This window comes from Grammomys surdaster, unplaced genomic scaffold, assembly GCF_004785775.1.
Source record: "Grammomys surdaster isolate TR1022 unplaced genomic scaffold, NIH_TR_1.0 211, whole genome shotgun sequence".
Classification (NCBI taxonomy): Eukaryota; Metazoa; Chordata; class Mammalia; order Rodentia; family Muridae; genus Grammomys; species Grammomys surdaster.
In genome coordinates, this window is record NW_021604656.1 from 2,011,129 (window position 1) to 2,025,869 (window position 14,741).

The 14,741-nt window shown below is 48.5% G+C and overlaps 1 protein-coding gene across 2 annotated transcripts; it reads right to left on the reverse strand.

Moving 5' to 3' along the window:
* Nucleotides 1-1,153: 1,153 nt before the first annotated feature.
* Nucleotides 1,154-14,741, reverse strand: Nfil3 (nuclear factor, interleukin 3 regulated). 2 transcript variants are annotated; one of them, XM_028772153.1, is made up of 2 exons: nt 14,572-14,741; nt 1,154-2,965 (listed from the first exon to the last, which is right to left on the reverse strand). In XM_028772153.1, exon 2 carries the CDS (start codon nt 2,809-2,811, stop codon nt 1,423-1,425), a length of 1,389 nt encoding a protein of 462 aa, XP_028627986.1. In that variant the 5' UTR covers nt 2,812-2,965; nt 14,572-14,741; the 3' UTR covers nt 1,154-1,422. The 2 variants fall into 2 exon arrangements, with proteins under 2 accessions (XP_028627986.1, XP_028627987.1); XM_028772154.1 differs by lacking the exon at nt 14,572-14,741 and adding an exon at nt 12,970-13,115.

Below are 14,741 nucleotides of genomic sequence, written 5' to 3' on the forward strand. Positions count from 1 at the left end.
GTTTAAAGCAATGTTAAAGAAAAAAAAAAGACCAAAAACCAAAAAAACACTTCCTCCCTCCTGTTTTTTATCCAGTAAAGTGGGTCAGTGACTCAAGCACCACAGCATGTGTCACACTTAAAGGGGAGGTGCCTAAGGAGAGGCCGGACACCAAACAGCTTAGAGTCTCCACCAAAGAACATTAGAGAAAATGCCATCCTAAAGAAAACTCCTGATGGTAAATAACTAAGTAACCCAGTCCCCAGTCCAGGGGTACTCACCGTCTCCACCCGACTCTTGCTCCCCTGGGCTCCACAAGCAAACTTCGTCCCAGGCCCTTGCTATGCCTTTCATTAGACGGTTTCTAAACATGATTATTGGGGGGAGGGGCAGGAGAATCAGCTTTCTCTCATTCTAGGGAAGCAGTTGCTCCACAGTAAGTAAAATGTAGAATGCCTATGTGATAGTTTGCCCAGGGAGTGGAATTATTTGGAGGTGTGGCCTTGTTGGAGTGGGTGTGGCCTTGTTGGACTAGGTGTGTGACTATAGACATTGGCTTTAAGACTCCACTCCTAGCTGCCGAGAAGTCAGTGTTCTGCTAGTAGCCTTCAGATGAAGATGTAGGACTCTCAGCTCCTCCTGCACCATGCCTGCCTAGACACCGCCATGATCCCACCTTGATGATACTGGACTGAACCTCTGAACCTGTAAGCCAGCCCCTGTTAAATGTTGTCTTCAGAAGAGTTGCCTTGGTCATGGTGTCTGTTCACAGCAGTAAAACTGTAACTAAGATAGCCTGCTTGATAGCCTACTTTTGTGTGTGTGTGTGTGTCTCTTGGGTCAAAGGTCGATGTCCAGTGTCCTCCTTAATCACTTTCCACCTTATTTTTTGATTCAGGGCCTTACACTGAACTTGAAGACTTGAAGGATAGGCTCGAGTCTGAGGGATCTTCCTGTACGCTGTGTCCCCAACTAGTCTCCCTTCTCTGGAGATATAGGTGTGTGTGCTGTTACACCTGGGTTTTTATTTGCATGCTAGGGAAACCAGGTCATCTCGATAGTGTAGGAAGTATCTTACCCCCAACTGAGACATCCATCTCCCCAGCCTCTCTACCTTAAGAAACCCAAGCGGCCTCTGCGTTTTCCTTCCGATCAAGTGGAACGGAGCCGGTGCTGTGCTTGCCACCAATCCTTTATTGAAACTGGTAACATACACACTTTATAATAGAGCAAAAATAACGTTCAATATGTACAGCCTCTGTGGGAGGGCTATCTGACTACACGCCAGGCAGAGTGAGGGCATCAAGTCTTCAGCGTGTGTACACAAGGACACCAGACAGACACCGTTGTGCACACTACAGTGAAATGACTTTAGAGGTCCAGTGGAAATTCAGTATGGTACCAACAGCCTCCTCCTCCACACATAGCTCGGTCAGTAGCCATTTACCTGGAGTCCGAAGCCGAGATAGGCTGTGTGGCTATGAATCTCTTGAGCGAGACAACCTCTGCGGATAAGTTTGCCATTCCCTGCTTCAAATACAAATTCTCAGCCTCAGAAACTTTATAGCCATTGTCTTTGACTTCCACCACACCTGTTTTGAAGCTACTCTGAGTTTTGCTGCTCAGTTCTTTGTGATGCCAGTGTTCCGATTTGAGGGACCAATCTTGAATGTTCGTCACCTGCACCGAGAAAGGAGGGAGGGAGGAATGGGCCATACTCGAGGTGCCATGCTTCTCCAAGTCAAAATGTCTTTTGGCTATCACGTCTGTGGGTGAAGAGAGTTTCTGCATGCCTTCAAAGTCGCTGTCCAAAGCCTCCACTTTGACCTGCATGGCCTTGGCTTTAATCCGAAGCTTGTGTGGTAAGGCAGAAGGGTTCACTTCCGGGACCTTCACCACCGTGGTGTGCACCCGCTGCAGCTCCACTGGAGAATGGATGGGGCCCTTGGGGACTTGCTGCTCGTCTTCCCCATCAGACGACTTGCCCACCACACCCTCATCAGCCTCTGAGGTTCTCGGGGAGTTGCTGGTGGACCCATGGACCTGCAGGAGGGGCGGGGAGTGGGAGTAGGTGGAGAAAGAGCTTCCCATGTAGCTCTGGTAGATGGAGGTGGAATACGCACCCCGCTCCTCCCTGGACTCCCTGGCAAAGCTCTCCAACTCCACGGGCTCCTGCTTGATCACAGGGAACTTGTTCTCAGGGCTCCGGCAGCCTCCCTGTGCCGGGCTTTCCTGGGTGTGCTCCACGGAGGACACCTCAGACACATCGGAGAGCGAACTCTGGGGAGAGTGCTTGATGACTGAGATGCAACTTCCGGCTACCATCGCAGGCTCATGCTCGTCCACAAAAGAGCTCACGGCAGCCTTGGATGTCTGGTAGTCCTGAAAGTACACAGCTGTGGAATTACTGAGTTTCTGGATTTCTTGGGCATACGCCGTGGAGCTAATTAAACCAAACTTTAATTTCAGGGAGAGCAGCTCAGCTTTTAAAGTGGCATTTTCTTCTCCCAGGGCGATCAGCTTGTTCTCCAAAACCAGGTCATTGAGGCGGCGCTTCTCCCGAGATCTTTTGGCAGCTTCGTTGTTTTTCCGCCTTTTCTCCCAATACATGGCGTCTTTCTTCTCGTCGGGAATGAATTCCCGTTTTCTCCGACATGCGGAGGATTTGTTTTTCCCCATGCTCCCTTCGTTCAGGAGCAAATCTTCACCTGAGGCTAGGTCCTCGGCCACCTCAGCTAAGGCAGAGTTCAGCAGCAGCATCTTGTCTGAGTTATTGGTAGGATCCAGGGGTGCGGGCTCCTTTTTGATGGTCTGCATTTTCCTCAGCTGCATCAGAAAGGACCTCCTCGTCCTACAGCCCCGATGGAGGAGACAAATCACTTCCCCAGTCTTCTTTCAGGTTTTAAGGACTTCAGCTTCTCATCCATCAATAGTCCTTCTGCTGTCCGGCACAGGACAAAGCTGGCAGGAGCCTTTCATGGGTTATCTGCAATAAAGGAGATCACAGTGAGTCCCTTGGGCAGCTGTGTGCTAGCAGCTATAAAGGGGTTGCTGTGCTGAGCAGTCCAGGAGTATTGGTACAAAACAGCTCTTTTTTCTTTAAAGAGTGAGCAAGCTGGAAAAAGATGTAAATACACAAACCCTTCCACATCAGTGGTCCAGGAGAGAAAGGAGCAGCTGAGTTAGTCAGTCACTCACTCACCCAGTCACTAAATCTGTCACTCACCCCTCCATCCCCATCCTCCCTCCCATCACCTATCCGGGCTTGGATCCATGCAATCCTTCTGTCTAGTCCTATGCATCCACCCATCCACCCATCCATCCGTCCATCCATCCATCCCTCCCTCCCTTCCTTCCTCCTACCCTCCCCTCTGCTCTGGGTCAGAGAGAGGAAAGCTGTGTTTAACAGAGATAAAGGGGAAATGCAGTATCTTACAGGATGATTCATCGCAGGGAGGAAATGACAGCCCTACAATGGTGACCAGAACTCCTGTGCTGCCCTGTTTCAGAGCTTCAGAATGACAATAGGTAACTTGGCTCGGTCAAGGAAATACGGACATCTCTTTGCAAGAACTTGGCTAACTAAGTAAACTCTGTTAACCTGCTGTCCCAGCCCTGAGGTCTGCAGTCTGCCCTGCGAATCCTCTGGCCTCACCGTCAAGCTACTACACTTATAGAAAGTACCTGTACCCATAAGATTCAAAGTGCAAGGCCCTTCTGGCTTATCGGTCAGACTTTCAGGATTGACAGTCACAGCGCTTTATGGGGGTCCTAAAAATTCAGCTTAATAGACTTCAGTTATATATTCCCTTTGCACTAAAAACAGTTACTATTCAAAGGAACTTCTTTAAAAAAAAAAACACAGCTCTCTTGAAAGTTAAGATTACTTCAAAACTATAGAATATAATTATGGAAAGACCTTCTTTCAATTTTACTAATTAGTTTCAAGTAAAATATAAGAACCGAAAAATAGAATCATCAACTGTCTTTCACTCCCACGAGTATAATATTTATAATATGAACTGGGTCTCACTTTGTGCGTGTGCACTTGCGTGCATGTGTGTGCCTGTGTGTGTGCCTGTGTGTGTGCATGTGTGTGTGCATGTGTTTGTGCATATTCACGCTCGCTAAGGATGGAATCCAGGAGAGTGCTAAGTAAGCATTCTACTCCAGGCTTTGCCACAAGATAATAAATCCTTTCCTGGTGCTTTTGGGTCCAATGCTGACTCCATAAAGTAAAGGTGCACACAACTCACACATATCTTTACTCTCTTCGGTGTCCTTCCTCAGGCTGTCACCTTGCCTTTTGACAGAGTCGTCTTTCATGGCCTGGAACTTGCCTCATAGACTAGGCTGGCCCGCCAGTGAGCCACCGGGATCCTCCTGTCTCTAGTTCTCCATCTCCTCACCAATCAGCTGTGAACCATGATACCCAGCCTCTTTTTAAATAACCGGTTGTGGAGATCGGGTCTCCACGTGTGTGTGACAGTTACCTCAACCGCTAAGCCGTCTCTGCTCTCTCTCATAGACTCCTACTTGCTGTTTCTGTCTTTTCCATAGTTGCAGGGATGTCAAGGTCACACAAGGTTCAGTCCATCAAATTGGGCCACCACCACAGGGAGCAGCTCCCCAACTCAAACGAGGCCCAGGGGCCGCTGACAGCCTGCTTTCTGACAGATACCCCGTCAGACACCACTTCAAGGAGGGAGACACTACAGGCCAAAAGGCAGCTTGTCAGCCTTTAGTCAAAAATATGATCTCTTTCCAGGACAGCCAAGGCTACACAAAGGCTACCCCGTCTTGAAAAACTGACCGACCAACCAACCAAAATAAATAAAACTATAATCTCTTATCACCTCCTTACAGGCCCTGTCTTCCAATCTGGAAACACGTTCCTCTGTACAGTGCAGGCCATGCCCCTCCTCCTGCTGCGGTAGGCATGCAGTCAGTCACCCGGATGGGGTCCTCACCCTTAAATGGAACTGAGCTGCACCCAAGAAAGATGCTGATCTTGGCCTTTCCCACTGTGGGCTTCAAGTCTCCACCAAGCCACAGGTACTAGTTTTTAAAATACCACACAGTCCCTTCCACACTATTTTTTCTGAGGTATTTTTTTTCCTCTCGATGTGCTTATATTTTCCTCCATGTACTTACTTATCTCATTTCTTCTTTAAAACCCAGTTCTTCCTTAAAACATACATTATATTTCATTTATACAGCCCACCATCTGTGAGCTACTCTCCCCACAAGTCTCACCATCTCTCCACATCAGCCAAGCTCGGAGACATTTTGCACCTTTTTGTCCCCAAACTGTGGGGATCACATGTCTGAATGGATTTGATTAGAGTACACACACACACACACGTATATGTGTGTGTGTTAGTCATGGCAGGCCACCATAGCCAAGCTGAACAGGTAGCTGATTCTATTCATCCAAAATCAGCTCACGGCTGGGGAGATGACTCAGATGGTAAAGCCCTTGACTTGCAAGCCCGAGGATTGGAGTTTAATCCCCAAAACCTATGAGGAGGGTTGAGAAAGGTGGCAGAGACTATAGCCCAAGAGCTGGGGAGCTGGACCCAGAAGGATCCCCGGGGCTCACTCCCTGTCAGACAACCTAGACTACTGTGTGAACTCCAGGTCTGTGAGAGACAATGTCTCAAAAACCAAAATGGATAGGATTCGGAGGAACGACCCTGGAGGTTGTACTCTGGCCTCCATACACACGTACTGATGTACCAGTAGGCACATGCAGTCACACCTAGCTATGGATTACTAGGTCACCAGATAAGGCACACCTACTGTGTACTGAGCACTGAACTAGACTGAAGATAGTAAGAGTGGGGAGGTTGTGCCGACTGAGAGCCAAACTGCAGAGCACAGATAGGACTGAGATGCATGCTCAGACTTTGATTACGGTAGGACCTGAAGTATGGGCCCTGCTGACTCCACTCATACCACATGTCACTAAGTCACAGGCACTGGGGACATAGCCTGCCTCATGTCCCCCCTTCAGCATCTTCAGAGGCTCATAGACACATGTGACGTGAATAGTGATCAGACACTCATGTGATAACCAACCCGAGACCTCAACCCAGCCTGGACCCTGCTCTGACCCCTCCCAGGTATTCCTTCCATCTCATCTTCCAGCCCCAGACACACACAGCTTCTATCTCTCTTAGTTCTGAGCCTCCTATATCTAGTTATGAAGAGCTTCTAGGGACAGGAAGGTACCATGGACCCAGAGCTCACTCCACAAGTTGGCTGCACCAGGAAGGACAGTCCGGAGCTGCCTTCAATGGGCCTGGGTTATTTCACAGTCAGATTTTAATCTCCTGAGTCGTACTACCTATGTTGAAATAGTGAAAAAGACAAACAGCTATTGGTCTTGAATTTGTGATCACCTTATCTCAACCTCTTAGACCTGTTCCAATGTTACACCGCCACCACCACCATCATCAATCTTTACAAAATATGTGTTTATTTGTATGTTTCTGTGTGACTATGTACATGCCAGTGCCACGGCCTGCAAAGGCCAGAGACTTCAGGTCCCCCAAGAGCTAGAGTTACTGAACTTTGTAAGCTGCCCACCGTGGGTGCTGGCAACTGAACCAAACTCTGGTCCCCTGAGAGAGCAATATGCATTCTTAAGTGATGAGTTATTTCTCCAGCCCCTATTGCTATCTTTAAAAAAGCAAACAAACATGTACGAGTGTTTTGCCTGGCTGGTACACTTGGAGGTCAGAAGAAGGCACTGGATCCCTTGGAACTGAACCCAGGTCCTGTGTAAAAGCAATAAGTGTTCTAAACTGCTGAGCCAACTCTACAGGCCCCTTATATTATCTTTTAAGCAAAACCAAAAGTATATCTATTTCAACATTGTAGAGTGTCTTAGTTACAGTTTCTACTGCTGTGGTGAAAAACCATGACCAAAACATCTTGGGGAGAAAAGGATTTATTCGGCTTACATTTCCACATCACTGTTCATCACCAAAGACAGTTAGAGCAGGAACTCAAGCAGGGCAGGAACCTGGAGGCAGGAGTGGATAGGTCATGGAGGGGTGCTGCTTACTGGCTTGCTCCTCATGACTTGCTCAGCTTGCTTTCTTACAGAACCCAGGACCATCTGCCTGGGTTGGCCCCTCCCACAATGGGCTGGACCCTCTCCCCACCAATCATTGATTGAGAAAATGCTCTACAGATTGGCTTACAGCTGTATCTTAATAGAGGCATTTTCTCAGTTGCGGTTCTCTCTCCAGTCTTCTCCCGTGACTCTAGCTTGTGTTAAGTAGACCCACATGGAAGAAGCAGCCAAAAGACAGAAAGACTGAGCAACCAGCCAGAGATCTCAGCGGTTAAAAGCAAAGATGGCTCTGGAGTCTGTGTTCCTCAACAATGGATGCAGGAAAAACACAGTTGACAACATCTTTTTATTTTAATATTCATAAAGTGTATATATGTGTCAAGGCTGCAGGCTAACACTGGAATGTCGCCTTTATTACAGCTCTGAGGATCTGCCTGTCTCTGCTCTCTGACTCCTGAGTGCTGGGATTACACTAAAACCATCAGCGTTCATGATGACTGCTTCAGATCCCATTTTCTCTCTTTATGACTAATCTAGCCATGACTTCACCGGTGTGTCACTGTTTAAAATCAACACAGACCGCTGGGGTACCTTAGTCACCATGTTTCTTTTTTGGTGAATAACTGACACAAAATGCCAATTCGATGATGTTCCCTCTGTTAGCGCCATTAACTCCATTACACCCATTAGCTGATAGGACTGCTTAAAGACACAAATAAAAAAAAGAAATTTAGGAGCAGGCATCGCATCATGCCAGCTGACATACTTTCCCACGCCTACTGTGAAGACACCATCACTGTTACCACGTGCTTTTTTATAACCTGCTACAGGTAAGAGCTGAATTTCATAAGCCCAGATCCTTGAGTATATTTAAGCCAGATGACCTAAATACTCGGCAATTAAAGTAAGACCTGACCTAAGAAAAGACTGCAAAAAGAATCCAATAGACGACATAAATTCTAGACAAGAGTTTATCCTGCAGGGGTTTTCCCCACGGTTACTACTGAAATGCATGTGTATCTACAACCTCTGACCTCTCAGAGGTGACTTGTGGCAGTTCAGATTATACAGGAACAGAAATGAATAAGCCCTCTCTACTGAGCACAGAACCTCGTCCTTGTTTAGATATCAAAAATCCATGACAAGGCTGGTCGTGAGCTGCCTGATGTATTTGCTGAGAACTGGACTCCGTTCCTCTGCAAGATCAGCAAGTGTTCTTTAACAGGGAGCCATCTCTCCAGCCTCTATCTGCGAGAATTCTGGAAAGTTAACTGATCAGTTCATCACCTCCATAGACGTAAGCTGGCCTTTTACCTTTATAAATCTTACTTATTATTATCACGTGGGCCCATGTGGGGATCAGAGGCCAGCAACATTCAGGGCGTTGGTTCTCTCTTTCCACAGTGGGATCTGGGAACTGAATTCAGGTCATTGGGTTTGTGTAGCAAGCACTTTAATCCACCGACATTTTACATCAAGAACAGAACACTCTAGTTCCTGAGTGCTCAGCTCAGGGCCTGTCACTCAGGAGTCTAAAGTACACCCAGGGCCAGTAGAAACACGTGCTTGGCACACACGTGGAACACACACACATGCACCGTCTCTCACTGCCAGACCAGCCCTATCTCGGCAACAAACTGACCCACTTTTTCTGTTTGGATGCATCTGTAAATAAATGTGTCAAAATCTGATTCAGCTTACGGGAACGGAAAAGATTCCAAGTTTAACAAGGGAGGATTACTTGAAAATTAGGTTTTAACCTTAATAAATTGGATGACAACCCTGCATTTTTATTAGCCCACCCGTGTACTTGAAAATATGTATTGATTGAAAATATGAACTAGTGGAACTGACAATCCCTACAGCGCAAGGGTTTGCAACATAATGTAGCAAGTCTGAAGAGGGACACAAGCAGGACACGCAGGGGCACCCAGTAAAACAGCTTCATAGCTTGAGGAAATGAAGCCAACAGAGAGACGACAGTGAGGGGAGAGACAGAGACAGAGACAGAGAGAGAATATGTGCATGTGTGTGTATATTCAGAAATGTCTTTTTAAAAACCTTAGAAGAGAAGCTTCAAGATGGGAACCATTACTATCTGTGAAGTAATAGTTTGAAGAAAGGACTCCTGTTTTTATTTACATGCTACGGTGTGAACATCTGTCACATTGTGCCAGTGCCTGTGGGGGTCATAAGAGGGCACTGGAGCCCCTGGAGCTGGACTTACAGACCGTGGTGAGCTGCCTGATTCTGTCCTCCGGAGCAGTAAGTAAGGGCCCTTATTTGTGACATTTTTTGAAAACATAATTGATCAAATTAGTAAATCCCTTGGAGTCTGAAGTCTTTCTTTTTAATTTGCCATGACCGTGAACTTCTAATCCTCCTGCCTCCACTTCTTATTATACACTGGGACTGGAGGTGTATCCACTCTGACACTGGCTTTAGGGGGTGCTGGAGACAGGACCCAGGGCATTGGGAATACAAGGCAAATGTTGCCAGCGGAGCTCCAGCTCCAGCTCCAGCCTCCTCTGCATCTTAGGGACACAAACATCACAGCCCTGGCTAGTTAGAACATAATGGGAACAACACAACACAAAACAACATCACAACATGACAGAAGAGGGTGTGTGCTGGTGACCGGGGATGGCGGAAATGTTCCCAATCCCCCCAGCCAGGTTTTTAATGATATTCACTTTCCTAATCAGCCCGTGACCATAAGTACCATTTATTGCACCATGTGTCTTACGAAGAGAGTGGAAGGTTTATTTGGGGTCTACTTAATTACATTTAAGATCCCTAGAAAGTTAATAAAAGACACCGTGTTCTAATCATTGAAAGGCTTATAAACACCCAAACTCCAGTCAAACCAGGCCCACAAAGCCCGGATTATTAACGAATGGCATCCAGCAAATCCCCACTAAACTTAAAAAACAAGCCCAAACTCTAATTAAAGCCATACGAGAAACAAAATCTCCCCCCTCTCCCCTCCCCACCCCGTTTCTAACTACAGGAAAATTAGTTGCAAAGAAATGTGAGAGGTAAGTGGGGGTGGTGGCAATAAAAGCTCATTTTGAAACTGAAAAACCCTCTTATGTAATTGTCTGTGGGCAAAGGTCAGTGTCTTTCAACATTCGCTTCTGAGTCCAATCTGGATAAAAATCAACTCAAATAAAATTGAGAAAAATAACAGGATATCAAACAATGTGCTGACCCTGTGAAATGCGGGCATACCTGACAAAAACAAGAAGTGAGTATCATAGGGGAAACCTCAATTACATTGTTTGTTATGTTTGACTTGAATCCCAAGCGTGCTCTCATTCCTCAATACAAATTAAAAATAAACAACTCTTAACAGCATCAATGCCATCTGGGTCACAATGGAAATAATGAGGCTTGCTAGCGAGATTTCACAGCCGGGTAAAAATAACGCCGAGCGCTCTGACCGCGCCTTTCCAGCCCACGCTTCAATCAGACCTACATCTCGGAACCCGGGAACCCACTGTTGATCACGGCTAGGTCAGCTAGAAAACTCCGCCGGCGGGAGTGAGTCAGGGGCCTTGCTCAACTCTGTGCTCAGCCTTTCACAAAGGGCTTTAATTTGCAGGCTGTTGCATCACGGTGATGTTATAATTGCCAAGATAAGCCCTCAACACAGAAAAGGAAACTGTTTCACAAAGTACAGTGAGCTTGTGTTCACTCAGGTTGAAGGGACAGGCAGAAGGGTAGAGGAGAGTGAGCAAAGCTAGCACAATTCCCATCTTTTGAAGCCCTGGCCTGGCCTGCTTACCCAGCTTCTCTGAGCACCTGTTTTGTAAAGTGGGGGTGCCGAGTGGGTCCTGCCTTGTTTAGTAACTGCCCTTCTTATTTCTGAATCAACGCAGCAGTGGTCACTCCAGGTTCCCCCCCCCTTTCTGCAAGACACTATGTTGAGACTACCCTGGGTACTTCAGGCCCAGGTTTCTTCAACAAGGTCAAGAGTCATCAGTTTAACGGGGCCTGGCTTTAGTTGACATCCACACAGCTCCGTGTACTCTCTAAGATGGCGAAGGTGCATAAGTGTAGGTGCGGATGCCCGCTGCTGATGGTTTGGAAGTAGGGATCAGCCAGGCCCGAGAACCCAAGTCACAGAAAGTTCCAGGGATCTGAAAAAGGCCAAGCTACTCTTCTGTGGGGACTCATCACCTCTGTTTCTTCAGACACTTCCTAAACGTTACCTCAGTTACTTGGGGCCTTGATGCACTTTGATGCTGTCAAGAATTATCTTGGTACAGATGTTAAATAACATGCACAAGGCAAGGGGACTCTGGGACAAAAGAGAAGGTGGATCTTTACAGACCCCATACCAACTTGTCTTCTCATTCTTCCTGTGAGATTCGGTTCAGTAAAGGAAAGCCAGCCCAAACATAAGCATTCTGGAAACATTTACTGAACTCCTAACTGTCCCTCTCCACAGGGTTACCTTCCCCTTAAGTTTCCCTAGAAGCCAGTGAAGGCCTACCATATACTGAGGAGAGAGGCTCAGGCAGCACCTTCCCTTGCCTTCTTAGCACCTCCAAAAGCTGTCTCTGGCTGAAAGAGGGTCCCCAGGGTTTCGAACAGCATAATTTGATGCCGAATTCCAGCCTTACCATCCACAAGAGCAGCCTGAGCCCATCACCCTCCAAACAACAGGAGGCTTTTCTGTGACATCAGAAGGTTATCCAGAGAAACCTGAAGCTGTGATGAAGTACAGAGAGGTCCTTTTACAGGAGAGACAGCTGCATCTATGTGGGTAATTTTGAATTAGGGACTCCGACCATATATAGAATATTGGGCCTTTGATCAAATAAATTTTAGATACAAGAAGAAATAATAAAAACTTGGGTTCCACTGTCCACGTTCAAGCAAAGACCCTCCTATCCATCACAGTAAAGACTACCCTCCTTTCTGTAGCCATATAGAGGTCTTGCTTTTTCTCTCCGTGAATGGAGAAAGCTTGCCTCTGAAATTCAATGAAGACTCCAGAAACAAAGGTATCTGTGGGGGTGGCAGCTAGAGGTGCTCTGGAGTGGTGTCAGCTCCTGGCTGTGTCTGCCTGACGCTGCACTGTCCCGAGGCCCATCACCGCTGGAGCCTGTGCCCAGAAGGCACGCCTGCTCTCCGCCTCAGGCCACCCGGCTCCGGGTGAGCGCAGCGCACCGAACTCGGCGTAGCAAGCCTCCGCCCCGCTCTGCGGCCGCGCCCCCACGCCGCGCCGCTCCCCAGGCCCGCCTCCCGCCGGGTGGGCGGCGCAGCGGGGCCTCGGCGCCGCGAGGACCCCCGCGCCAGAACAAAGGAATGCGGGAGGGGCCGGGGAGGCGCGCGGGCCACCGCGAGGCGCGTCCAGTCGCTGCCCAAGGGGAGCGTCTTGGGTCGAGGTCCCTGCCTGCCACTGCCAGGCGCGTGCCCAGTCTCCGGGACAAGAGCGAGGGGCGCAAGGACAGAATGATGGAAGGTGGCGCTGCACCCCCTCCCCCGCCTCTGCAGGCTTGGGTCTCCCAGCCCAGCACGCAAAGTGGGTCAGGGTTTGTTGCTGGGGGGACTACTCCAACTGCAGCGGCTTGGAAAACGACTGAACTACGGATAATATGTTCCAGGGGTCAATAGAATGTCTCCGCCTCCTAAAATAATATCGTAGTTCAATTATGTAAATGGTACGCTAAGGAAACTATATCTCACAAACACTATTAAATACGTATATTCACACATCACTACACTAAGTAAGAATCTGGGAAGAAATGTAATATCCGAATACTTACCATATTCATCTATCTCCAAGAATAAAACTGGGTTACACAGACAAAAATACAATCTACTAACCTATATATACTTCCCATAACTCATATCTGATCTGGGGGAAATTATGATGTGAAATAAATACTTCTGACCTCATTAGCCGTTGTTATTTACAAAAGCCAGAAAAGAAGGTGACACTTGGCCATTCCCTGTTGGCCTCTGAACAGGCAGCAGTTCCTCCAAAGTGTCCTTTAAAATGATAAATGGGGCCCCCGCGTTCACCAGCAGTCACTGGGCGCTCGCTGCGAAATGCCTTCCTAAAAATACAGTCTTATCAGAGGTCTTGGAAGGCGTGGAGTTAAAACTACAGCAAATGGCCTTGAGCTTGTATTTGCACACAGCCCCGGAGAAACCAGAAATAGCACCGAGGCCAGGATTGTTAAAATGTGATAGGGCTAAATTTAGAAAGACGTACATTTCATTTAGGGTAAAAGACACACATTTGGCAAGCACGAGCTATGTCAGAGCTCAGTCGGTCGTCACTTTCCAGCTTAAAATATCCTTTAAAAGAACCACCAAAACCCCTGTTGATAATCACATTCTTAAACGCTGAGATTGTCCTACTTTCTTTGTGGCAAGATTATAAAATCACGTAATTAGCTCCCTTTCTATGCTCAACAGCCAGCAAATCCGGCAGTTACATAACCTCATATTTCCAGGAATCTATTAATGATTTGTCTTGTGGTGTCTTAAAAAAAAAAACGAAGCCAATGACGATAAGGTGGGAGAAAAAAAAAAAGCTGATGAAACGCATCGCATTCCAGTTGGGAAGAGTGGGGAGGCAAACGTCACAATGGCTCGTCCGGGTTTTAAAAATAACACCTCGGAACATTTAAGGAGCGTCCCCCCCTCCCCGGCACACATTAGTGTCCAACACTAGGATTTTTCCTTTCTTAATAATGAATTCCGTAGAATCATTTTTAAAATGTGCTTATTTGGGACGACACAGAGGTACCAATAAGGATCTAATAGCCAACGCTGCGCTAAAATGACCAAATCATTGCACGCAGACGCGCACATTCTCACATCAGCTAGTCCTCGGTGCCCACGTTTCACCGCTGGCCCATTATGCAATGTAAGAAAGGACACATCCCTCCACCTTCCCGAGGGCTCGTATAACACGGTGACGACAAACGGGGTGGAAAACGTCGGTGCCGACACAGCGCCTGACACAAACAAACACCGCAGGCATCTCGGATTGCCGTCACCGTTCTCACTTCCAACCCTCCTAAGCAAATCAAGACCGCTCCCCAAGACTCAACCCTCCCCCTGGCCGGTCCGGATTGGGGACTAGCGCGGAGAGACCCCGGAGAGCAGAGCACGTCGTCTGGCTGCTAAAAGGATCAGCCTCCACTCCGCCTCCCCGGCGCGCTCTTCGCCACCGAAACATCAATTTTCCTGAAATCCGGAGACATTATGCAATAGCGGGGAGGAGGGGGGAGCACGGCAGCCCGGGCTACGTGCGGGCGCCAGGGCGCTGCAATCAAAGCAGCTACCTTAAGGTGGCGAGTCCCCCCTCCTGCCAAGGCAGCAAAAGTTTATGTAATGCATGCCCTGCGCACACTCGCCGCCTCCCGCCAGCCCTGCGCCGCGCCCGCACGCATCCCGCGCCCCACGCCCGCCGGCCGCGCGCTCCAAGAGCGGGCACGGAGCGGAGCTGGGCCCCCGGGGCCGCCGGTGGGCGGAGCGCTTACCGTGGTTCTGCTCCCTGATCCGAGAGGGGAAAAGAAAGGACCGCTGGAACCGGGCTGGTGGCGCCGGGGCGCGATCCGAGGACCGCCGGGTCCTCAGCGGGCGGTGGCGAGGGCGCGGCGCGGGAGACGAGCGGGCGCGCCGGGTCCGCGGGCGCCGTGGCCGCGCCGAG